The sequence below is a fragment of the Mesoplodon densirostris genome, chromosome 1, assembly GCF_025265405.1.
Source record: "Mesoplodon densirostris isolate mMesDen1 chromosome 1, mMesDen1 primary haplotype, whole genome shotgun sequence".
Lineage (NCBI taxonomy): Eukaryota > Metazoa > Chordata > Mammalia > Artiodactyla > Ziphiidae > Mesoplodon > Mesoplodon densirostris.
The window spans coordinates 105323004-105347622 of NC_082661.1; the positions used below are offsets into that span (position 1 = coordinate 105323004).

The 24619-nt window shown below is 51.8% G+C and overlaps 1 protein-coding gene across 5 annotated transcripts in view; it reads right to left on the reverse strand.

The window, feature by feature from the left end:
- Nucleotides 1-24619, reverse strand: part of RGS12 (regulator of G protein signaling 12) — a 117941-nt gene that overhangs the window by 74442 nt on the left and 18880 nt on the right. For 4 of the 5 annotated variants that reach the window (XM_060106592.1, XM_060106531.1, XM_060106542.1 and 1 more), the window contains exons 2-3: nucleotides 18074-18218; nucleotides 13841-15818 (exon numbers count right to left, since the gene is read on the reverse strand). In XM_060106592.1, the coding sequence (XP_059962575.1) occupies nucleotides 13841-15718 (1878 nt within the window). In that variant the 5' untranslated portion in view covers nucleotides 15719-15818; nucleotides 18074-18218. The remainder of the gene's footprint in view (nucleotides 1-13840; nucleotides 15819-18073; nucleotides 18219-24619) is intronic. The other variant, XM_060106549.1, reaches the window with a different exon arrangement.

Here is a 24619-nt window from a genome sequence, read left to right on the forward strand (position 1 = left end):
ACATGTGTTCAGCAAACCCTAGCATCCCAGCAAGAGCCCAAGAGAGAAGCCGTGTGCACACTGTCCCAGCAAACGCATCCTCCGTCTCCGTATGTCCACACCAGGCGGTGATGTGCCGCCAGCCTGCCCACCCGCAGTCCCCAGGCCAGTGGCGGAAAACAAGGGTGACACAGAGGGTGCTGGGAGCACAGAGGGCAACACAGACGCCCCACGGGGCTGCCGTGGAGCTGGGGCTAAGGGCAGGCGGGGGCCACTGGAGGGAAGAAGGCAGTGAGGGTGCCCGGCCACAGCCAGACCCCCATGGGCTCGAGAGCGTCACTCTGAAAGGGACAATGGCCATGGAGCCATGCAGAGGTGAAGCTGCATCTGGGCTGGGGCTTGGCCAGGATGCCTCTAAAGAAATCAAGTTGCACAGAAGTCCTGCCTGTCCCCAAATGGGCCCGGGGGACTGGTCACACTGCCTCTCAAAAGCTGAGGAAAAGTCTGTTTACAGGAGCCTGGCCTCCAAGAACCCCACCCCTGCCCCGAGCTGGGTGAGCCTGTGGTTCCAGTTGTGCTTCGCTCCCGGGGACAGGGACAGGCGCCCAGGCCCCGCCCCACAGGGCTGCGCTGTGACCACTGATAAGCCCACTCAGGCCTTGTCAAGACCCACACCCTTCCCCGCATCTGTGTCCAGGTCCCCCCTTCTCCGCCCCCACCCCACCCCCAGGAGCAGCACCCTCTGCTCACTGTGGGGCCTTGTTAGCAACTTACTAAATTTGACATATTTTCGAGAAAGATTTGTCTAAGAAGTGCCTTTTTCAAAAAATATGCCCAAAGCTGAGTCCATGTGTAAAATGTACCTGGAGCCCAGCGATCTCTCTAGAGACCCTCACCCCTGCCCCAGGGACCCTCCTCGCCGCACGGTGTGCCCCTTCAAGAGCCCCCTTCAGCCCCTTGCTGGGGGGCGGGGTGTCCCAAGGCTTCCACTCTCAGCAGGAACTGGAACCACAGGTCCCCAGCACCACCCCCCTGCACCATCTCCCCAGCTGCCTGGAGGCCGCGGGCAGCAGGGGCCTTTGCTCTGTGTGTGCTCCCTTCTGGGACTACCTGCCTGGCCGGGTGGCACTTGCTCAGAGAACGCACAAGAGCAAAACTGCGTGAGGACCCGGGTGCCCAGTAACAGGGAGCCCATCACTGGGGACAGGGGGTCCACGCGGCCGGAAGGAAAGCAGCCGTCTACACGTGGCCGTGCACGGGCGCATTGCGGGACTGGGGCCTCAGAGAAGGAATAACGCCTACAGAGGTGTGAATCGACCCCGTGGTGACATTTCACCAACAGGGAGAATTTTCAGCTCTTATCGGCTGCTCCTCAGCGAGAGTCCCTGGCCCCCACCCCAGTGTATGAAGACGGCTGTGCATCAATAAACTGCTGGAAAATCCCCGCTGATCTGGCGCCCCCTGCTGGCACTACATCACTCACTCTCCCCAGACAGAACTAAACAGTAGCGATTAGGCAAAAATGGCTACAAATACGCTTTCTTCAAAGTCAGCTCCACTTCTTAAATCGCAAACTCATCTCAACTGCTTGCGAAGGTGAGGGGCTGAGGGCTGTCCCAGCTCCACCTCTCTGCCCGCAAGCGCCCTGTACGAGGGCCAGCCGCCGGCTTGGACCTCAGCGTGAGCCCTTCGTGCTCCTGGACCCTGCTCTGGATGGTCAACTCAGAACAGGAAGGCAGAGGGCCCCTGAGGGAAGCCTTCGAGAGGAGAAACAGCCAGCAGATGGAGTGAGGGCAGAACCGGGCCGCTGACGCCTGCCCGCCTGCCCACTGCCCAAGGAGAGGTCTCATTTTAGCACAAGCAGTGACCTGGACCAGCCAGTCCAGCCTCCTCAACCTACAGATGAGAACCCGGCAGCCTGTGAAGGGCCTGCTCGGGCCCACACAGCCAGCAGGGCCCAGACCCAGATCTCGTTGCACCACAGTCAGAACCAGAAACTCCTAACTTAAGGGTATAAACACTAGACCAGAAGCCCCATGGCTGTGTCCCCCCTCAACAGTGCGGGGCACACAGCAGGTGCTCAGTAAGCACTTACTGAACAAATTAATCAAGGATGCCATTTAGCTTAAAACAGAGACCAGATCATCTGAAGACCTGCCCAAGAGAAGCCGAGGAGTAGGATTTCCAGCTGACATACTTACTTCTCCCGTCATATCAGTCAGAAAGCAAAACCATAGCAACTGCTCAACAGAGAATTTCCCACAAAGAACTGCTAACCAGGAATCAGAGAACTGAAAGGGCAGAAAGAGACTCCAAGATGCCAGGACGGGAAGCGGCTGCACCCACGGGGCTGGGACAGTATGCGACGAGGAGGATTTATTTAAACTCTGCAGCCAGATGAGGGGCAGGTGGGACCCGGACCTCGGACCTCAGAGGGGGCACAAGCAATGGCTGGTGTCTGGGGGGTGACAAGACCCCAGACAAGGCGGGGAAACCGCAAACTGGACTCAGCGGCAGCGGCAGGAGGACCCTCCTCCTCTCGCCTGGCCGCTGGGAGCAGAGCCAGGTAGGGACCCAGCTGGCAAGGGGAAGAGGGCACAGACCCCCGTCCTAGAGCCCATCACAGAAGGCAGGCTTGGGGCTGAGGGACAACAGCTGAGTAACAAGCACAACTTGTGAGATCTGGTTCCTACAAAACTCTCCATATCAGGAAGAATTCTAAGCCCAAAATCAAATCAATTTTAAAATCAACAAAATTCCATTTCCAACACAACACTGGACAAACACAGAGCGGTGACTCTGGAATAACATGTGGGAGCTGAAGAGGGCTCCTGGTCACAGTGAATCACCTTCTCGAGAAAGAAGCCAAGACTAGGTGTCCTGCTCAAGGAAGAAAAGGGTGAATATGTAGGAAAGGACATCCAACTCAAGAAAGAAAATTAAGGAATATGTTTGTTTATTCAATAAATATCTAAGAGCCAGGCAGTCATCAAGAGTGAAAACCTTAAAAAGACAGAAACAAGGTATGTGGCAAAACTTCCAAGCCAATAAAGGAGGTGATGAAGAAAGCAGGAAAACCAACAACAGCCTTGAAAACAAAACACACAAACAAAGGCAGGAAAGGAGGAGAGAGCCTAGGAAAATACAGACTTACAGAAAGTATACAGTGATATCATGGAACCAAAACTACACATGCCAGTAATCCCAATAAATATAAATGGACTAAATTTGCCAATTTATTACAGTCTTACTCTTGAATCTCAGAATGTCAAAATGGATCAGGAAAAACATCCAACTACCTGCCACTCATAGTAACAATCCTAGAACATAGAGAAATGGAAAAGTTTAAATAAAAGGACAGAAAATGCTGACTCAGAGAAAGCTTGTGTAGCTATGTTAATAACAGACAAAACAGATTTCATCTCTAATAGGGTTTTTAAATAAGAGATTCTATACACCAAAAAGGAAGAAAGTGAGGAAGAGAGGAGGAAAAGGGGGAGGAAAATGCCACCATTGTTTTTATAACTTTATGAGGTTAGAATAAACTTGATACCAAAACCAGACAAAAACAATGAGAAAAGGGAACACTACAAGATAGTCTTACTCATAAACACAGATTCAAAAATTCTACAAAAATACTAGCAAACCAAACCCATTAGTGTATAAAAAGATAAGCACAAGTTAGGCTTATTTCAGGAATGCAAGCATGGTTCAATATTCAAAACTCTATCAGTGTAATATACCATGTTAGCATTTTAAAGGAGGAAGCCCATTTGATTGTCTCAATGAACACAAAAAGAACCAAAAAAGAAAGGCCAAAATTCAACACCCATTCATGATGACAAGTATTAACAAATACGAACAGAAGTAATCCTGGCAAGGCAGCTGCACAAAGAAAGCAATGAATCAATTGTACTTTTATATATCACAAAAGTTGACATTTACAATTTTTAAGTAGGTACCCATTTACAATAGTAATAAAATGTATAAGGTACTTAGGAATAAATCTGGCCAAATAATCTAAGAAAAAAATCTAATTAACAACATTTATGAAGGTAGCTATAAAACTTTACTGAAAGAAAATAAAGAAAACCTAAATAAATGAAGAGAGGTACCATTTTCATGGATAGGAAGACTCAATATCCTACATATGTCAGTTCTCCCAATAAAAAAGTCAACAGGGCGTCCCTGGTGGCGCAGTGGTTGAGAGTCTGCCTGCCAATGCAGGGGACACGGGTTCGTGCCCCGGTCCGGGAAGATCCCACATGCCGCGGAGCGGCTAGGCCCGTGAGCCATGGCCGCTGAGCCTGCGCATCCAGAGACTGTGCTCCGCAACGGGAGAGGCCACAACAGTGAGAGGCCCGCAAACAGCAAAAAAAAAAAAAAAGTCAATAGCATTTTTTTTTGGAGAATTTATTAGCTGATTGTAAAATCTATATGAAAGAGCAAGGCTCAAAAAAAAAAAAAAAAAAAGGAGCAAGGCTCAAGAAAAGCCAAGATCAGAAAAGGTGATTCGGCCTATCAGATATGAAGACTTACTACAAAGGTACAATTTTGAAGGTAAAGTGCAGTTGGGGTATTGACAGTGGAGGACAGAGAACTGAGACCCATGTATGTGAACACACAGCACACAGCAGAGGGCACCACTGGGCCTCGTGAGAGCCTGAATTTAGTGCTCCAACAACTGGTCTTCCACATAGAGGAAGAAATGAACTTGCCACCCACATTATTTCATTCACAAAAATCAACTCCAAAAAATTTTAGGGGAAAAAAAAGGAGAAAATCTTTCTGTCCTCAGGGTAGTAGTGAATGTGTTATGTCAAAAGTGCAAGATAAAGGCTGACAAGCTGGACGACATTAAAGTCAAGAACTTCTGTTCATCAAAATGCCACAGCACACGGAACATGGAGAGGGCATTTGTGGAACGCTTGTAATCGGCAAAGGTTAATAGCCAAAATCTGTAACTCCTACCAATTAGAGAGAAAGACAACCCAACAGAAAAATGGGCAGTTTTCAGTAGGTGCCTCACAAAGAGGAAATCAAATCTTTGTGCTCGAGGGAATGCAAACTAAAGCCACAAGAAGATACCATTTTACAACTAATAGATTGGCAAAAACTGGAGGAGTCTGGCGAAGGCAAGCTTCAGCAAGGATGTGGAGCGATCTGAGTTCTTACAGTACCTGGTACGGGACTGCCAGGAAAACAGCATGTTTCTGCACGGTTACAGCATTCTGAGCAAATTTTACTGAGACTTGGGACCTGTACTAAAAGTTTCCACGTCCTGGGACTCAGCAGTTAAATTATGACCAAACAGATGGTGAGAACTCCAGGTGAGACTGACATTTCAAAGGAATGAGGCCTGGAACACCTCCCAGAGAGGCTGATCTTATGTCCCTCCTGAAGACACCCACCTGCACTGCAAAGGGTGAGAGGAGAGACCCAGGATTTTTCCCCTGTCTACAAAGAGGATTTGCTTAGAGTAACGGTTTCTCTCCCCCTTAAGGAGGGGAAGGGGGCAGCACGTGTATAATCTCCTGGATCCCTGTTTTGGGAGTTGAGGGGTGATACCCGATGTGGTTCTCGTTGCTCCAGTCCAGGGCAAGGACTGGGCATGAGGGAACCACTGTCGTATTGCACATCAGTAATTAAAGCTGAGTCTGCTCCAGAGACCTGTCTACTGTCAATACAAACGGATACAGAGACCAAAAGCTTAACACCCGGCCCTGATACAAACCGGCCATTCCATTCTTTGGATAGACCCTGAGAAATGTCTTCATATACATGCCTGGAGACGTGTGCGAGAATGTTCACCAACGCATCATCAGTCATTTTGTTAATGGCTCTGTGTGTGTGTGTGTGCGTGCACACGTGCGTGTGTGTGGTGGTGGTATACTCACACGATGGAATGTTACATAGTTAGAATGATGAACTGCAGCTGCAGATGGTATCATGGATAAATCTTTGAAATGATATTCAGTGATTTCAAAACAGGTTGCATGAGACTGTGTTATAAAGCCATTTTTATAAAGCTGAAGAAACAGCAAAACTAACCAATAAGGGATTCAAGCACTTCAAACACTTGTTTCTGGCAGTGGCCACTTAGCTCTGAATATTCTCACTTTTCCTGGAAACTATACAAAACCAAAGAACAGTAAGGGGTGGCATTGCTTTCTGTCTCTGCTCCTTTGCTCCCGTTTCCTTCACCTCAGTGTTCCCCACTCTCCATCCTACAGACTGCATTCAGCTCTGGGAAGCCCTGCCGTGCCTATTCCAGGAGGGCCCAAGCGCTTCTCCCCTGCTCCCCCTAGCACCTCCACCGGCCTGGGTCTCAAGGTCCACATGCAGCACCGAGCCCCCCAGAGAGCGCTCAGTGCACGTGGTCAGAAGGAAGGCCTTGTGGAGAGCGAGCCCGTAGGGAGCTAAGGAGCCCAGAGTGCCCTTCCCAGCCCACCCCCGGCCCCGGCCCCTCTGCCCGGTTGTGTTATCTCCCCAGACCGGCTGGCTCTCTCCATTGTTCGCTTCCTTTCCTCTTGCTTGGGCAGAGAGTGATGCAATGTTGCCCAAGGGCATTGTTTACAAGGCGTGAAGATCAAAGCTGCTGTTTTTAGAGGGAATTATATCATGGGGCCCTAACCTGGCCTTTTTAGTATTCTCCAGAATTTTTTAGAATCTATTTTAAAACTTCCTCTCATTGTACTAGAAAAACTGCACAAGATCTGTCTGTTGAATCCAATACTCTCCTGGCTGGATAGCTGATGAGCCTGTCATTAGCAATGCCATAAAAATACCACTACAGCTTCCAGTACCAATCCTCACTTTGATCTCATTAAAAGAATTAAGAAAGTAATTTTCATTTTTTTCTCCTAAGGCATTATTTTTAGTAAGTAAAATATGTTCAGATTCCCATAATAAAACAATCAAAACAATACAAAATAAAATTATAGTGTCCTGGACCCTTCCCAGTTTTCACTTACTAACCTGAGGTAACTACTACTATCTGTTTGGAGTGTTTCCTTTTAATTTTTTCTATGTACTTACATATAAACATATGTATGCTTTAAAATGTCATAGGTTTATTTGGAGGGTATTGAAATACGTTACACAAAAGCAGGATCATATTAAATATGCACATGTGACCTGCTTTTTCACTTCGGGCGCCTTGGGGGGCTGTCCACGTGGGTAATAACCCGCCCCACCCCCCCACGGCAGAGCCCAGAGCCACAGTCCCCTCGGACCAGTGATGGACATCTGGGCTGCACACCTGCCTGTGCAGCCACACTTCCCAGCCCCCCTTGCAGCAGGGTGCGGTCACGTGAGGAGGCCTGGACAATGAGGAGCAGCAAAAGAGCTCCTGCAGCTTCTGCTGGGACTCCACCGCTCCCTCCCCCCCTCCTGCAGACTCCCCCTCCTCCTGCAGGCTCCCCCCTCCTGCAGGCTGCCCCCTCCTCCTGCAGGCTCCTCCCCCGCCTCCTGCAGGCTCCCCCCTCCTCCTGCAGGCTCCCCCCCTTTTGCAGGCTCCCCTCTCCTGCAGGCTCCCCTCTCCTGCAGGCTCCTCCCCCTCCTGCAGGCTCCCCCCTCCTCCTGCAGGCTCCTCCCCCTCCTCCTGCAGGCTCCCCCTTCCTCCTGCAGGCTCCCCACCATTGCAGGCTCCTCCTCCTGCAGACTCCCCCTTCCTCCTGCAGGCTCAGCCCTCCTCCTGCAGGCTCCCCCAACCTCCTGCAGGCTCCCTCCCCCTCCTGCAGGCTCCACCCCCCTGCAGGCTCCCCCCTCCTCCTGCAGGCCCCCCTCCTGCAGGCTCCCCCCTCCTGCAGGCTCCTCCCTCCTGCAGGCTCCCCACTCCTGCAGGTTGGAATGTAGACGGAAGCCATCTCTGTCTGCACCTTCAAGTGGAGGCACAGCCGGGTGGACTATGGCAACAAACAACAGCAGGAACCTGGCTCCTGATGAACAAGGAGGCTCCACACCAGCCCTGGGCAGCCCCACCCAAACTCTTAACAAACTCTTAATAAAATGGAAAAGCATCCATTTATAAACATTATGTAACTCTCGTCAACAATGTCATACACTCGGCTAAGTCTACGAGTGATGCCCTCCCAGCCCCCAGCCCAATATCTCACGGCTCCCCACGAGGAAACAGTTCAGGAGCATCACCTGAGTCAGCGCACTAGGAGTCAGAGCCCTGGATGTGACTGGGAGGAGGTCAAAATGCCGAGCATTCCCTCTGCAAACCTCCCACTTGACCAGTGTAATGAAAGAGCCTGAGAGGCGGAGAGGTGTCCACCTGAACAAGCAAGCGTAGGAAAAGTGGGCCTCTTCTCTTTGGCCGGTTTCCTTCCAGGCTTCCACAAGAGTAAGGGGTCCCAGAAAGCCAAGGGGTCCCAGAAAGCCGAGATCTGGACTGAGCTAGGGTATAAAAGACCAAGAAGACAGTGACAAAGCCCTGGTAAAGGAGCATCCTGAAAAGATGACTGTCTGGACAGAGAACTAATAGGACTTAGAGACCAACTGGTGACTGAAGGCAGTGGTATAGTCCCTCTAAGAGTTGGCTTTCTTTGTGCATACAGAATAGAAAGGCTGCGTGCCAGAGTTTCAAGGGGAACATTTAATACAAAAGTTGTCAAGTATAACATGGAAGCAATCATAAACACAGAGACCACTAAAGACCATCCTAGGGCTGCGAGAGAGAGACAGAGAGACAGAGAGAAAGAGAGAGAGAAAGAGAGAGAGAGAGAGAGAGAGAGAGAGAGAGAGGGCGCTATGGGGAGGGCATCAGTGGCCGTTCCCCAGGCCCGGGATCAGGTGTGCTTGCCCCTCACTGGTCGCAAGCAACACCCCTCAGGGGCACAGGCAGCCAAGGCTGGCTTAAAAGGAGAAGCTGGGGGGGTTAGAAGTCCACTAGGGGTGTGAAAAGCTCCAAGGTTTCCCCAGAATCCACAAGGCCATGGAGGGCTGTGCCCATGAGCAGGGCTGCGGCTGCACCGGCAGGAGTGGAGGCCCAAGCGGGGCCACATCAGCTGCCTGGCTGAGCCCTGAAGGCTCCACACACACAGGCCCCTCGGCAAAGACCGAGACTGACCGGCTCCAGCCATCTAAGGAAATCTCTGCCCCGTCACTAACTGACCTCTAAGCGAACCAAGCCGAGGCCTCGTGGTCACATACAACAAAGAATGCACCGGACAGAATGTGCTCAGAAAAGCCCCTAAACAAACAACAACAAACAGCAAGAGGGGAGAGCGCATCTCCGCTCCCAGGATAGCTGCGCGCTGCGCGGGGCTCCCTGCTGTTTATGGGTTGCGCGAAGATCAGATGGAGTGTGCAGAGGGCGCCAGATGCTGGGCTGAGCCAGGCGGCCGAGTCTTTCGCCTCTTAGGGCCCAGCCCACACCTCTTTGCCAGCGTTGGACACTGGAGCTGGGCCTCGCAGACGGTGCTCTGCCGGCGTGGGCTCGATGGCCGGCTCTGTCAGCGGGGACTGCGCTGGTTCCCGCCGGGCTGTTTTCCAGACGGCGAGAGCAGACTGTGCCCGCCTCCTCTTCAGGGCCATCGTCCTCCGGCAGCCTGTCCCTGGGCAGCCCTGGCTGCAGCCCCGTGGCCTCCTCGCCTTGGTGCTAAGTCTCCGCCTGGTTGCCGCCCTTGCCCCTCTGCTGCTTCCTCCCTGGGTTCCGTTAGTGCCCGCTTGGCAGTGGGCCACCTCTGGTCTGGCTACCGATTCTTCATGCTAACGTCTCCCTGTTCAAATCGCTGGTGTGTTTTCTGTCTCCTGGCCAGATCCTGACGGACACAGCCTGATTTTGCACAGAGTAGGACACTGAAGCCACTGTCACCACAGAGAGGAACTGACAGTAACTCCGGACACCAACTGCTCGACCTTCCACGACCTCTGGCCCCTCCCCCTCCTGCTCCTAACCCCTCTTCCTCTTCCCATTTCCAGCACTTCCTTCCTCCATCCCTTCCTGGTCTGTCCTCTGCTCATCCTGACAAGCCGCCAGCCTGCTCGAACCAGGCCAGGAGGGACACCAGGAGGCCCACCTTAGGACCCTGGAAGCTTCTGCCGCTCCAGCAGGGGCTGTGGGATTAGACTGCACTAATAATGCAGGGGAACCCAGTTAGCAAAGAGCAATGGATACACTTCCAGAGATTAGAGCTGGAATGCAATACAATACAATTTATTACTACTTATTTTTAGATAAATCATGTGTCCCATCACATCACAAAAGGAACGCCACCTGACTGTGGGCAAGTCGCTCAATGTGTATAAACCCTGCTCTCCTCGTCAGTAAGATAATGAGCTCAGAGGGCAAATAAGGAAATAAAGCACACTGCAAACAGTGAATGCTACACTGCTATTTTCCAGCACTGGAAACATCAATCCCATGTCAAGTACTTCATTCTTTTGTTACAGTATAAGCAATAACAGCCAATACGTTCGTTTTCACTACATTTTTGTTGAAGGTTAAAGAACATTAAAAAGAAGCCCAAGACCCTCCTAAGTATAGTCCATTGCTCTCTGACAAAGGCGCAAAAACAATACAAGGGAGCAATGATTGTCTTTTCTACAAACGGTGCTGGAACAAGAGATAGCCGCATGCAAAAAAAAGTGAATCTAGATACAGACCTTACACCCTTCAGAAATTAACTCAAAACGGATCACAGACCTGGATGTAAAATAAAAAACCATAAAACTCCAAGATAGCACAGGAGGAAACCCAGATGATCATGGGTTTAGTGATGCCTTTTTGGTACAACACCAAAGGCACGATCCACCAAAGAAAGAATTGATAAGCTGGACTTCATTAAAATTTAAAACTTCTACTCTGTGAAAAACAACATCAAGAGAATGAAAAGACAAGCCACAGAATGGGAGAAAACATTTGCAAAAGACACATCTGATGAAGGACTGTTACTCAAAATAAACAAAGAACTTAGGTGGCGCAGTGGTTAAGAATCCGCCTGCCAATGCAGGGGACACGGGTTCAATCCCTGGCCCAAGAAGATCCCACATGCTGTGGAGCAACTAAGCCCGTGTGTCACAACTACTGAGCCTGCACTCTAGAACCCACAAACCACAACTACTGAGCCCGTGTGCCACAACTACTGAAGCCCACACACCTAGAGCCCGTGCTCCGCAATAAGAGAGCCACCGCAATGAGAAGCCTGCGCACCACAACAAAGAGTAGCCCCCGCTCGCTGCAACTAGAGAAAGCCTGCGCACAGCAACGAAGACCCAACGCAGCCAAAAATAAAAACAAATAAATAAATAAATTTATATTTTAAAAAAAGGAACTAAAGGCCTATTAAAAAAAAAAAACTCAACAGTAAGAAAACAAACAATCCGATAAAAATAGGTCAAAGATCTTAACAGACACCTCAACAAAGAAAATATACAGATGACAAGTAAGCATATGAAAAGATGCTCAACCTCACATGTCATCAGGGGAGATGCAAAGTGAAACAACAGTGAGATGCCACTACCTACGTGTCAGGATGGCAAAAACGCTGAACACTGACAGCACCAAACTGCGGCCAAAATGTGAAGCAACAGAAACTTTCATCATTGCTGGTGGGAATGCAAAATGGTGCAGCCACTTTGGAAGACAGTTTCTTACAAAGCTAAACATTCTCTCACCACACGAGCCAGCAATCCCACTCCTTGGTACTTACCCAGAGGAGTTGAAAACTTATGTCCACACCAAAACCTGCATGCACACAGATGTTTATAACAGTTTTACTCATAGTTGCCGGAACTTGGAAGCCACCAAGGTGTCCTTCAGAAGGTGAATGGATACATAAACTGTGGTACCTCCAGATAACAGAATAGTACTCAGTGCTAAAGAGAAATGAGCTATCAAGCCATGAAAAGACATGGAGGAAACTTCAATGCATATCACTAAGTGAAAGAAGCCAATCTGAAAAGGCTACAGACTGTATGATTCCAACTATACGACAGCTGGAAAAGGCACAACTACGGAGACAGGGAAAAATATCAGTGGTTGCTGGGGGAGGGCAGGGGAGGGCTGAACAGGCAGAGCACAGAGGACTTTTAGGGCAGTGAAACCACCCTGTCTGATTCTACAATGGTGAATACACGTCACTATAATCTGTTCAAGCCCACAGAATGCGCACCACCGAAAGCGACCCTAATATAAACTATGGACTCCGGGGTTACTGACTGTGACAAAGGTACCCTCCGGTGAGGGATGCTGATGGTGGCAAGGCTGCGCGCCTTTGAGGGTAGAGAGAACTCTCTGTGCCTTCCTCTCAATTTCATTATAAACCTAAAACTGCTCTTAAAAATAAAGTCTTTAAAACAAAAGAGACGACTAAGCCCAAGGTTTGACTCATGAACCTGCTTCGTCCTGACTGCTGAGCCTTAGACAAGTCACTTAGCCCTCGAGGACCGGTCACCTCACCTGCAGAGTGGGTAGCACGGCACCCTGTCTCTGGGTCTCCTGAGGTCAGAGGCCCTGTGGGGAGTCTGAGACTTGCCACCAAGTGAACGGGCATGAGGGTGCTCCGCAGTACGCCAGACAAACACCATTTATTCCTGCCAGTGTAACAATTCACATGCGCAGTGGCAATGGAGAAAACCCATTTGTGGGATATGTATTAAAAGAGGTGGTGAATTCCCCAATTTCTGATAACATTTTAGCCACCTTCCAGGGCCTTCCCTCCCCAAGCCCTCCCCCAACCAACAGGGAAGCCCAGGCCGAAGCTGCCGCCCACGCCACCCACACTGCCCACCCCACAGGTGGAAGGAGACCCCAGCCCATGCAGTTCCACCGAGGGAACGGGAGGGAAGGTGCGCACAAGGGCAGAAGTCCTGCTGGCCCGGCCACTTAGGAATTCAGTCAAAACTTGCGTGACTACAACTGTGTTTACAAAAGCACCAATCTATGCTTAGATACATCACAGTGTTACATGGTCGTTTAGGGGAGCTAAAACTATGGGAGGCCTGTCTTTTCCTTCGTCTTTAAGTTTTCTCTGATGTGTTCTACGATGAAAAGTAGTAAGACTTGGGAAGGGGACGGATCCTGAACGGAACGTTCAACAAACTCCACAGCCCAGGCCACAGCCTCCTCCAGTCTTTGGAGGGTTTTCGTGTGGGATTTTCAGCTGCTGGGAACAAAAATGTGAACAAACCCAGAAAAGGTGTTTTAAATCACAAAGGTCCTCAGAGGACGGTTCCTTCCAAGCCAGCCAAGCTGAGAGGCAGATCTCCTCTCAGCCACGGCTGCATCTCAGCCCACCCGGCCAGCACAGATGCCAGCACCGCCCAGCCTGCAGGGCCAGCCCTCCTGCTGTGCTGAGCCCCTCCCCCCACTCCGAACCGAGCTCCCGGCCCCGCCCCCAGCTGTCTGATGCTCAAGCCACGAGCCACTGCCGACTTCAGCTGGCGTTTTTCTCTCACAGCAGGACTTTCTCAATGAAGGAAACACCAAGGTGAAGCTCCCCGTCCTGAAGCGACCAGTCTCTGTGCTTCCAGAATTTTCTTGCTTCAAAAGGGCGTGAGGCCTCAGCCACTGGGGCCAGAGACGAAGTGGGCTTCAAAGGGGCTGCCGGGACAGGCCCCTCCGGCACCCACGGCAGCAGGAAAGGGTGGGAAGCAGGGAGGAGGGCCTCACCCTGGCCAGGAGGTCACCATCTCTTCCACCACTGCCTGTCCCACCTGACGTCCCGCCCCGCCCCGCCCCGCCCCGCCCAGAGCCAGGGCAAATCCAGGCAGACATGCCCTGAAGCCGACACAGGCCACTGGGGCAGCCAGAGGAAGGCGGAACTGGGCAATGAAGGTGCCGTCGCCGTCAGTAACTGACCGAGTTATGAAACCACGCTCACCTTTCCTGACCCTCCCCAAACAGGCTTACCTTTTTGTCTTCCTTAGTCTTTCTAACATTTCGATGGGGGCCGAAAATGTTCTGCATCCCGAGAGCCTTCCTGGCCCAGTCCCTTTTCTGGGTGCTGGGCGGGGGCTGCGCGGGGCTGCCCTCCACCCGGTAGCGGTCAGCGGGAATCTTGCTCATGGGAGGGGGCAGCGTGCCACAGTTGATGCTGGACCAGCCGTCGGTGGAGTCCGTGTAAGACTCCTGGTCGCTGGTGTGCCCACACTGCCACTCCTGCAGGACGTGGACCGGGAGCCACCGCTGGCCAAAGCCACCACCGGGGCCCGCAGCGCCCCTCTTGGAAGGAGGGACCAAGCACCGCAAGGAGGCCGGGGGGCCTTCCGCGTGAGGAGTGGGCCCCAGGTGCTTACCGAGGTCCCGGCACCTGTCGGCCTGCGGAGCGGCCTCAAACGGGGCTCCCTCGGGGTCGTGGCCGAAGGCCCCGTTCCAGGGGCCCCCCCAGGGCTGGGAGCCCCTCCCGACCACACCCTCCCAGGCGCTGCCGCTGGGGCCGTGCCTGCTCGAGCTGGCGCCCAGGTCCAGCACGAGCACTCGGCTGCTTCTGTCCTCGTGGGTGAAGTTCCCGATGCCGCTGTCGCTGTTGCTGCTGGTGCTGGTGTTCTGGTGAGCATCTGCGTCCCCGTCCGCAAAGGCCCGGGCCCGCACGCCCTCAATCAGCTCGCCCATGTCGCGGTACAGCACGGAGATGAACTGCAGGACCGGGAGCGAGGACGCAGGGAACTCCAGGCAGCCATTGGTGTCAGGGTCGGCCGTGCACTCAAACCCGAAGCGCCGGGCGATGCCCTGATGGATCTTGTGACTGAACAGGTCCGGGTCCACCATGAACACGTGGCAGGACGTCCGCAAAGCGCCCTCCTCCTCTTGCGCCAGGCTCCCATCATCGGCCGCCTGCATGGTCACCAGCCCGAAAAACCTCCTGTCGTCTGGGCACACAGCGCTGAATGCCAGCCTCTCGGCCGGGTATCGCGCCAGGACGGCAGCCTTGTCCGTGCACAGCTGCACGCAGTCGTGCATGATCTGCATGGTCACCAGCGAGTGGATCTTCTGTTCGGCCCGCAGGCGCCGCAGGCAGCCCCGGATGGCCTGCACGCTGTCCGATTCCAGGCTGCAGCTGGTGGACGGCAGCTCGATGGAGCCCAAGTAGCCCACAACCATGGCCACGTTCAAAATGCTTGCGTCCACCCCAAAGTCTTCATGAGTCTCCAGCCCAATGCTGAAAACAGAATCATCGTTCACAACTCTAGGTATCTCCTCCTTGGAAAGCAGGCTGGTATTTGGATTATTTACACTTTCATGGCCAAGGTCAAATCGCCCAGTGGCTGATTCTGAAAGGGATCTTTGTTTCAACTTCAAGGGCTCTGAACTGCTTGCTCGAAGACCAGGGTTTTCAAAGATCATGTTGAAAATCCCTCCGGACTGCATTTCCTCAACGACTCTCTCTGCTCTGTTTATACCTAATGCCTTAGAGTCGAGTTTGGGCTTCAGCCAGCCTTTTCCTTCATAAAATCCAACCTCTTCGTCACTAGAGCAGGACTCCAGGTGGCCGATGCCTTCACCAATCACCATGTGCAGGACACCAGAACATTTCCCGATTAACTTCACCACATCTTCATGGGACGCTTTCTTCACGTTGATCTCGTTGACAGCAAGTATCTGGTCGCCAGCACGGAGGCCCACAAAATCCGCAGGGCTGCCTCTCATGACACAGCTGAGCACACAGGGCGCCTGCCCGGAAAGCGCGAATCCGTACCCCGCCCTTCCTCTGGCCACCTCCACGCTCCGCATCCGGGGGGGCGCCGTCCCGAGCAGCGGCCGCTCCCCCAGGTCCCCTGCTCTGTACATCTCAAAGTGCTTCCGAGACCAGGAGCATAGCTCACTATGCCAGCGGATCCATGGTTCAGGGAATGCTGGAAGCTACCGTAGTTCTCCTTGAAATAATGCCCTAAGGAAGAAGAATAAAGAGCTCGTTGTTAAAGATCTCATATTTATACTGCTTACTGCTACTACCCAAACATAAAAAGATAATTCACAACAAAACCGTCACAGGAAGAGTCTCTCATTGCCACACAAATGTCAGCGTGAAGGAGACACACTATGTCTGTGCAGCAAATCTTAAAGTCAGCCTAAGAAGTCTTGCAAAGCAGAAGGCATTTCCCAGGGCTGGTATCCTCCCCAACTCCGATCTCGCCAAGGCTAATCCCACCCGGGTTTGAGGCACACAGGACTCCCGCAGAAATCTGCTTCCTCCCTGTCTGGATGGAAAGAGGAGAGCCCTTGGACCCTAATCACTCAAGGCTGTGGTCCAAGGACCAGTGCCCAGCTCCCCGGAGCTCCCTGCCATGCACTGAGGCAGGGGCGGGGCCGAGGGTGGAAAGGCAGCTGCACGACCCCTAGTCCAGCCTCGTCTTTGATCACAAGCTCCCTCCACGCGAAGTTCTCCCCCAGGGAGTGTTGTCAGCTTGTTTTCCCTCATATCCACCACCCTCGCTCAAGTAACTTATTTTAAACAAAGCACCGTGTGAAGAAAACACATTAGTCTGAAATATTGGGTTGGCCAAAAAAGTTCGTTTGGGTTTTCCCATAAGATGCTACAGAAAAACCCAAAGGAACTTTTTGGCCAACCTGATACTATAGAGGCTGCCTGACAGCACAGAGGAAACAACCAAAAAGAGCAAAGGAATTTAAACTTAACTGTTCCAGGGGGATGACTTCACAATGGAAAGTATTGGTTGTCATTGAAAACAAACCCATGTCGGGATCCTCAAGACCACCCCTGGGTTTCCAGCAGGAGGACACGCAGGGCTCAGGTATACTCGGGGCTCTGAACCATCACAGTGAAGGGCTGTGAAGCACAACCACCGAAGGGAGAGGGCCCGGGGGCGAGGTCCAGAGAAAATAGGCGCCAGCTTCCAGAACCCCGTCCCATGGAGTCACGTGGGCTGCACTCCACCCCCCAGTGACATGCTGTCCCCAGGGAAGCTCGTCAGAGACTCAGAACCAGGGCTCTCATTGTGGGCCCGCAGGCTCCGCAGGCCCCTCTGCCGAGCACACACCGAACTCCAGCCCCGGGGAGGGGGGAAGGGTGTCAGCACAGACACAACAGGGGAGGCCCAAGGAGCCCCCCATCCCGACACCCCAGCTCCCGGACGCCAGCCCAGGGCCAGCCCCGCGCACAGGCCTCACAGAGGGCGGCAGCCAGGCCCGCTGGGAGGACTCCTCTCCCCACAAAACCCTTTAGAGATCACTTTGAAAAGCAATACAGTGAGTGACTGATTGTATTGTGAAGATCCAAAACATAATAGAACATGTTTTTTAAAGAGTATATGTTTTTTAAATAATTGTTTTAAAGTTGTCAGGAGAAATTCTCACGTCTTGGGATAAAGTTTCCAGTAACAGAAGCGTAACTCAGAGTAACTGATGTATACACACCAAAAAGTGAAAGACTGGACAAAATGGAAAGTATATTATTCGATGACTCCAGGAGCAGCTGCAAGTGACAAAACACTGACATGCAGGACGCATGCTTGAGTAGAATTATTTTATGACAATAAGAGTGAAAAAAGCAATTTATTTATAAACTACCATGTTATTCAATATCTAAGTGATGTTAAATTAATCATTTAAATATTAGGACTGGAATTTAACTATTTAATATTCATCATTAAAAATGTGTATATTAAAGTCTGCCATGAACTGTGCTTCAGGGTCTTCTCACTGGATCTTCTAAAGGGGTGTGGGCTACACAACACCCCAGAGACGCCACATCCTGATCCCTGGAACCTGTCACCTCACGTGGCCGAGGGGACCTTACAGATGTGATTGAGTGAAGGGTCCCGAGATGGGAGGTCACCCTGGATTCGCCAGGGGTGGCGGGGAGGCCGTGATCACAGGGTCCTGGAAGAGGGAGGTGGGAGGGGGTCAGGAGGGGGGAGTCAGAGAGCAGAGCGACGGACCTAGAAGGCGAGGGAAGGGGCCTCCCCGGGGGCCCCCAGGAGGAACCAGCCCTGCCCGCACCTGGCCTCCTCCCGCGACACTGATTCTGGACTTCTGGCCCCAGACTATAAGGGCGTAAATCTGAGTTGTTTCAAGCCACTGAGTTTGTGGTCACTTGTTTCAGCAGCCACTGGAAAACTCGCAAAAGGGGAATCGCCCTACTGGTGGGGAGAGGGGATGCAGTGCACGCATGACACATCCCACCTGAAAAATGCTCACAACAGCGTCTGGCTCCCGGCAGTGTAGGCTGTCACCATGAACTCACTGGGACAGGGTTAGCGAGGCCCTCCCGGTTCCTGCAGGAACAGAAAACCCCCGGCTTTCTCTTCCAAACAGTAACAGATGTTGCCTGTATGAAAAAAATAATTTCTCAGTTTTATATGCAGAATTACTCCATGATTCATCCGACCACCATGGAGTCACAACACTGTGTGACACAATTTTCAATGACAGTCTTGTAGGTGGTTTACCCAAACATTTCTATTAGACTCACTGTCATATTCTTCTATCGATTAAAAATAGTTTCTAATTCATACTAATAATATCTGATACCTAATAATCACATTTTGTAATCCAACCTACAGGTTAATTTTTCCTTAAACTGTACCAATTAATAGTAAAACTGGTGGAGCAGACAGTGGAATTCAGAAGAAACCACAGGGCACTAGTTTCCAACCTCACCGGGCGCGTCTGCCACCCAGGCTCCCGCTCTCGCTCCCGCACTCCAAGGCCCCGGCTTCCGAGCTCTGGGCAGAGGCCAGCCCCGACCCACCGCGCACGGCCCAGGTGATCCGCACATGGGTGACAGCATTTGCAACACCCCAACTTGAGACCGTCTGCTACGGGCTGAATGTTTGTGTCCCCAGATTCATACGTGGAGATGCTAACCCAGTGGGATGATCTGGAGGCGGGGCCTTTGGCAGCGATCAGGTTGGATGAGGTCATGAGGGTGGAGCCCCCATGATGGGACTAGTGTCCTTGTGGCTCCAGAGGAGACACGGGAGCCCCTGCGCTCTGCGCTCCACCATGTGAGGAACCAGGAAGCGGGTCTCAGCAGACTCCGATCTGCCAGCGCCTTGACTTCGGACTTCCAGCCCCAGAACTAGGAGAAATAAACGCCTGTGGTTTAAGCCCCTCGGCGTAGGGAATTCTGTTACAGCAGCGGAGCGGATGAAGACATCATCTAATCAGCCAGCATCTTTGTTTCGCAGAAAAGGTAACCAGGTCGGAAAGAAGTGCTTCTTCCAAGGGCCACCTCCTAATGGCTCAGTCAGCTAGAACACCAGGGCCTCCCCTCTCTGCACACCCCGCTACCACCGTCAGCCACTCATTCTTCAAACCAATGAGATCTAGAAATAAACACCAGGTGCCTACCCATTTCCCCGGTTTAGATCTGGCACAAAATGAGTCCTGTCCTGATGAATTTCTCCATTCACAGGCACTGAGTGAGTGCCTACCTGGGCCAGGCAGCGCCCCAGACCAAAAAGCTACAGAGAGGGTCCCAGCCCTGTCCAGCAGCCCGCCGACCCCAGAGAGGGAGGGGCAAGAGGAGGCAAACAGCCATCACTCCGGAGCAGGGCGAGTGCCAGCCCCGGCCCTATGCTCGGGTGCCCAGGAGTCTGCGGCAGACAGGCCGGGAAAGCCATCCCAGGAGGGGGCGACTGGCACAGCCGCAGTTCGGCCTCCACCTCTGCCCATGCAGACGGGCGATCTGTGGGGACAGCGCTGCGGGTCTCATGGCTGTGCCGCAAAGGCGACAGATGTTCACGGGGCAACAGGCCGAGCTGAGCATGGGGTCAAAAGACCAAAGCAACAAAGAACAACCACAACAGGGCACGGAAACGAGCGGGAGGGAGAGAAACTGAGGACCAGGAGGCAGAAAGCACCCAGCACACGGAGGAGAAGCGGGAAGTCCAGGAATAAGGGCAAGACAGCCCCGGAACGGCGGCAGTGGGGACGCTGCACGGTCCACGGCGTGCACCGCGCCGCTCTGGGGCTTTACACTTACTAACTCGTGTGTGGGAAACGTCGCTATGATGTAGGTACGATTATTATTCTCATTTTGCAGATGAGGAAATGGAGGCACAGAGAAGTTAAGTAACTCGTCTTCAGCTGCACAGCTAATCAGTGTCAGAGGTGGACTTGAACGCGGCTGTTCTGGGCTTTCTCTCTCCCCATGCGGAGGGGCTCAGAGAGGAAGCGGAGCAGTGGTGGGCCGTGCCCTGCAGCAGACCCCTGCTCCTCAAACCCATCCCCAAAGCTACTGTGTCCCAGCAGCTACCTACAACCACCACCCCAGCAGTGCCCACAGCGCCAGCACCCGCCACACACCACCTCCCCCGACACCCCTTGTGGACACACACACGTGCGGAGGACCCAGCACACCCCCAGCAGACCCACGCCAGGATGCACGCTGCTGGTCCCCATGTCCCGGCCGCCTCATCCCCGCCGGTCCATTCCAGCGCCCGTTCCCGACCCCTGCGAAGCCCTCCCGAGCCCACGGCCACTCGGCCTGCAGCAGTGCCGAATCACCCGGGAGGATGCGCGGGTGGACTCCGCTCATCAGGGCCACTTCCGGGCCCCTTACTGCCACCAACAACCAACACCCTCGCCAAGCTTTCATCCTGAAAGGGCCCCTTTTCCACTGCCTGCCACCGGACAGCCCCCACCGACGTCGGGGAGACCCTTCACCTGTTCATCGGTGTCACCGGGTGCCCACTGTGTGTGGGACTGGGCCAGACACGGGGCTGCCTCAGGAGGGAACGGTCCCTTCCTGTGAAGACCTCTCCGCAGGGGACCGGAAACCGGAGGCTCCGACAGCAGCAGCTTCCCGAGGGCGTCTGCACAGCTGCTGCTCGGGCCACGCGGCCTGGTGAGCGGCTCCCAAGGGACCCTCCAGGGAGGCAGCCCAGCTGCTGCGCTCCGCGCATGGGGCAACATTGTCAGCTCCGTTGTCCCTGTCCCCTCTCCCTGAGGACCCACTTCCTCTCTGAACACAAAGGCCCCACGTGGGTGACCCCAAGGCCTGACCCCGGAACTCTCTCCTGAGCGCCAAACCCGTTTCCTGCGCTCTCAGCCGCCCGTCACCTCTCTCTGCGTGTTGACACCCAAACACACCCTTGCTGGAAGCACGCTTCTCCTCTTCCTCGGCCCCGACGTCCACCTAAGCCCACCCACCCTTCTAGGCGCCAGGCAGTGCCTCGGTCATCCCCACTTCCCCCTCCACGCCGTCCCTCCCACCCGGCTTCACCGTCCCCCTGTCCCCGACACCTTCCACTCACATGGACATCACACCCCCAGCCTTCTCCGTCCCTACTCCTCCTCCTCACTTCAGCGGCCACTCTCGCGGTCACCCCGTCCAGCCTGCTCGTCTCCGGCCACACGCTGCCCCTGCGCCCCGGAGCCCCCCGTCGCAACAGCCCCCTCAGCCGTCCTGCTACTCCGGCCCGCCTCCGCTCCCTCCACCCTGCCCGCCAGGCATCAGCCCAGGGACGCTCCTGTCCCCCCACTCATGTCCTCTGCCCCCATCTGGGGACCCCCTCCCCCGCAGGAATGGCCTGGGCTTTCTCCACAGCATGTGCTGCGGGGCCGCCATGACACAGGGCGCCCGGGCCCCTGTCCAAAGCCACGTTCCCAGCCCCGGGGCTCTCAGCACTCCCGTCAACCTCGCAACTCTCCTCTGGTCACTCACACGAACACCCAAACCCACCCGGCCTTCGCCTCCCTGCCCTTGGCTCGTGTCCTGTCCCCTCCTTTCCAGAGAAGAAAGACACCCCGCAGGCCCTCCCTCCGCAGTGCACACCCTCCCCCTCCGTCAGGCCAGCTTCTCCCCCAGGCCCTCGACGCCATCCCCACCACCTCGGGGGGCTGACACAGCCCGCCTGGGTCTGAAAACACCCAAGCCTCTCTAGCCCTAAAAGGAGTAAAATCCCTCAGTTGACTCCTGAAAGCACTGAGAGCATTTCCTCTAAGATCAGGAACAAGACAAGGATGTCCACTCTCGCCACTTTTATTCAACATAGTTTTAGAAGTCCCAGACACAGCAGTCAGAGAAAAAAAAAAAAGAAATAAAAGGAATCCAAATTGGAAAGGAAGAAGTAAAACTGTCACTGTTTGCAGATGATATGCTACTATACACAGAAAATCCTAAAGACACCATCAGAAAACTACAAGAGCTCATCAATGAATTCAGTAAAGTTGCAGGATACAAAATTAATATATAGAAACCTGTTGCATTTCTATACACTAACAATGAACTACCAGAAACAGAAACTAAGGAAACACTCCCATTTACCACTGCATCAAAAGGAATAAAAAACCTAGGAATAAACCTACCTAAGGAGGTAAAAGACCTGTACTTAGAAAATTATAAGACACCAATGAAAGAAATTGAAGACAACACAAACAGATAGAAAGATATACCATATTCATAGATTGGAAGAATTCATATTGTTAAAATGTCCATACTACACAAAGCAATCTACAGATTCAAAGCAATCCTTATTAAAATGCCAAAGGTATTTTTCACAGAAATAAAACAATTTTAAATTTTGTATTGAAACACAAAGACCCCAAATAGCCAAAATAATCTTGAGAAAGAAGAACAGAGCTGGAGGAATCCCACTCCCTGACTTCAGACTACACTACAAAACTACATTAATCAAAACAGTATGGTACTGTCACAAAAATAGACACATAGATCAATGGAACAGAATAGAAAGCCCAGAAATAAACCTACACACTTATGGTCAATTAATCTATGACAAAGGAGGCAAGAATATATTGGGTTGGTCAAAAAGTTCATTTGGATTTTTCCGTAAGATGTTATGGAAAAATCCAAACTAACTTTTTAGCCAACCAAATATGATGGAGAAAACACAATCTCTTCAATAAGTGGTGCTGGGAAAACTGGACAGCTACATGTAAAAGAATGAAATTAGAACATTCTCTGACACCACATAAAAAAATTAACTCAAAAAGGATTAAAGACCTAAATGTAAGACCAGAAACCATAAAACTCCTATATGAAAACACAGCAGAACACTCTTTGACATAAATCGTAGCAATATTTTTTGGATCTGTCTCCTAAAGCAAAGGAAATAAAAGCAAAAATAAACAAACGGGACCTAACTAAACTTAAAAGCTTCTGCACAGCAAAGCAAACCATCAATAAAATGAAAAGATAACCTACTGAATGGGAGAAAATATCTGCAAATGATATGACCAGTCAGGGGTTACAGCTCATACAACTCAACATAAAAAAATCTGATTAAAAAAATAAGCAGAAGACCTGAATAGACATTTTTCCAAAGAAGACGTGCAGATGGCCAACAGGCACATGAAAAGATGTTCAATATTTCTAATCATCAGGGAAATGCAAATCAAAATCACAATGAGATACCACCTCACACCTGTCAGAATGGCTATTATAAAAGCAACTATACTCCAATAAAAAAATGTTTTTAATTCTAAAAAAAGAATGTCTATCATAAAAAAGAACACAAATAACAAATGTTGGGGGCTTCCCTGGTGGCACAGTGGTTAAGAATCCACCTGCCGGGGCTTCCCTGGTGGCGCAGTGGTTGAGAGTCCGCCTGCCGAGGCAGGGGACACAGGTTCATGCCCCGGTCCAGGAATATCCCACATGCCGCGGAGCAGCTAGGCCCGTGAGCCATGGCCACTGAGCGTGCGCGTCCGGAGCCTGTGCTCTGCAACGGGAGAGGCCACAACAGTGAGAGGCCCGCATACCGCAAAAAAAAAAAAGAATCCGCCTGCCAATGCAGGGGACATGGGTTCGATCCCTGGCTCAGGAAGATCCCACATGCCACGCAGCAACTAAGCGCGTGCACCACAACTACTGAGCCTGTGCTCTAGAGCCCGCAAGCCACAACTACTGAGCCTGCGTGCCACAACTGCTGAAGCCTGCATGCCTAGAGCCCGTGCTCTGCAACAAGAGAAGCCACGACAATGAGAAGCCCACCACTGCAAGGAAAAGTAGCCCCTGCTCACACACCTAGAAAAGCCCATGCACAGCAACAAAGACCCAACACAGCCAAAAATAAAAAAATTTTTTTTAAAAACAAATGTTGGCGAAGATGTGGAGAAAAGGGAAACCTTGTACACTGTTGATGGGAATGTAAATTCATGCAGTCACCATGGAAAACAGTATGGAGGTTGCTCAAAACACTAAAAATAGAACTATCATATGATCCCGCAATCCCACTCCTGGGTATATACCCCCAAAAAAACAAAAACTCTAATTCAAAAAGATACATGCACCCCAATGTTCACAGCAGCATCATTTACAATTGCCAAGATACAGAAGCAACCTAAGTGTCCATCAATAAATGAAGAGATAAGGAAGATGTGTATATACATACATTGGAATACTACTCAGCCATAAAAAAGAATGAAATTTTGCCATTTGCAACAACATGGATGGACTTGGAGGGTATTATGCTAAGTGAAATAAGTCAGACAGAGAAAGACAAATACTTATCACTTACATGCAGAATATCATTTATATTACAATAAATATCACTTATATGTGGAATCTAAAAAATACAACAAAGTGAATATAACAAAAAAGAAACAGACTCACAGATACAGAGAACAAAACAGTGGTTACTAGTGAGGAGAGGGAAGGGGGGAGGGGCAATATAGGGGGAGGGGAGTAAGAGGTACAAACTATTATGTATAAAATAAACTACAAGGATATATTGTACAGCACAAGGAATAGAGCCAATATTT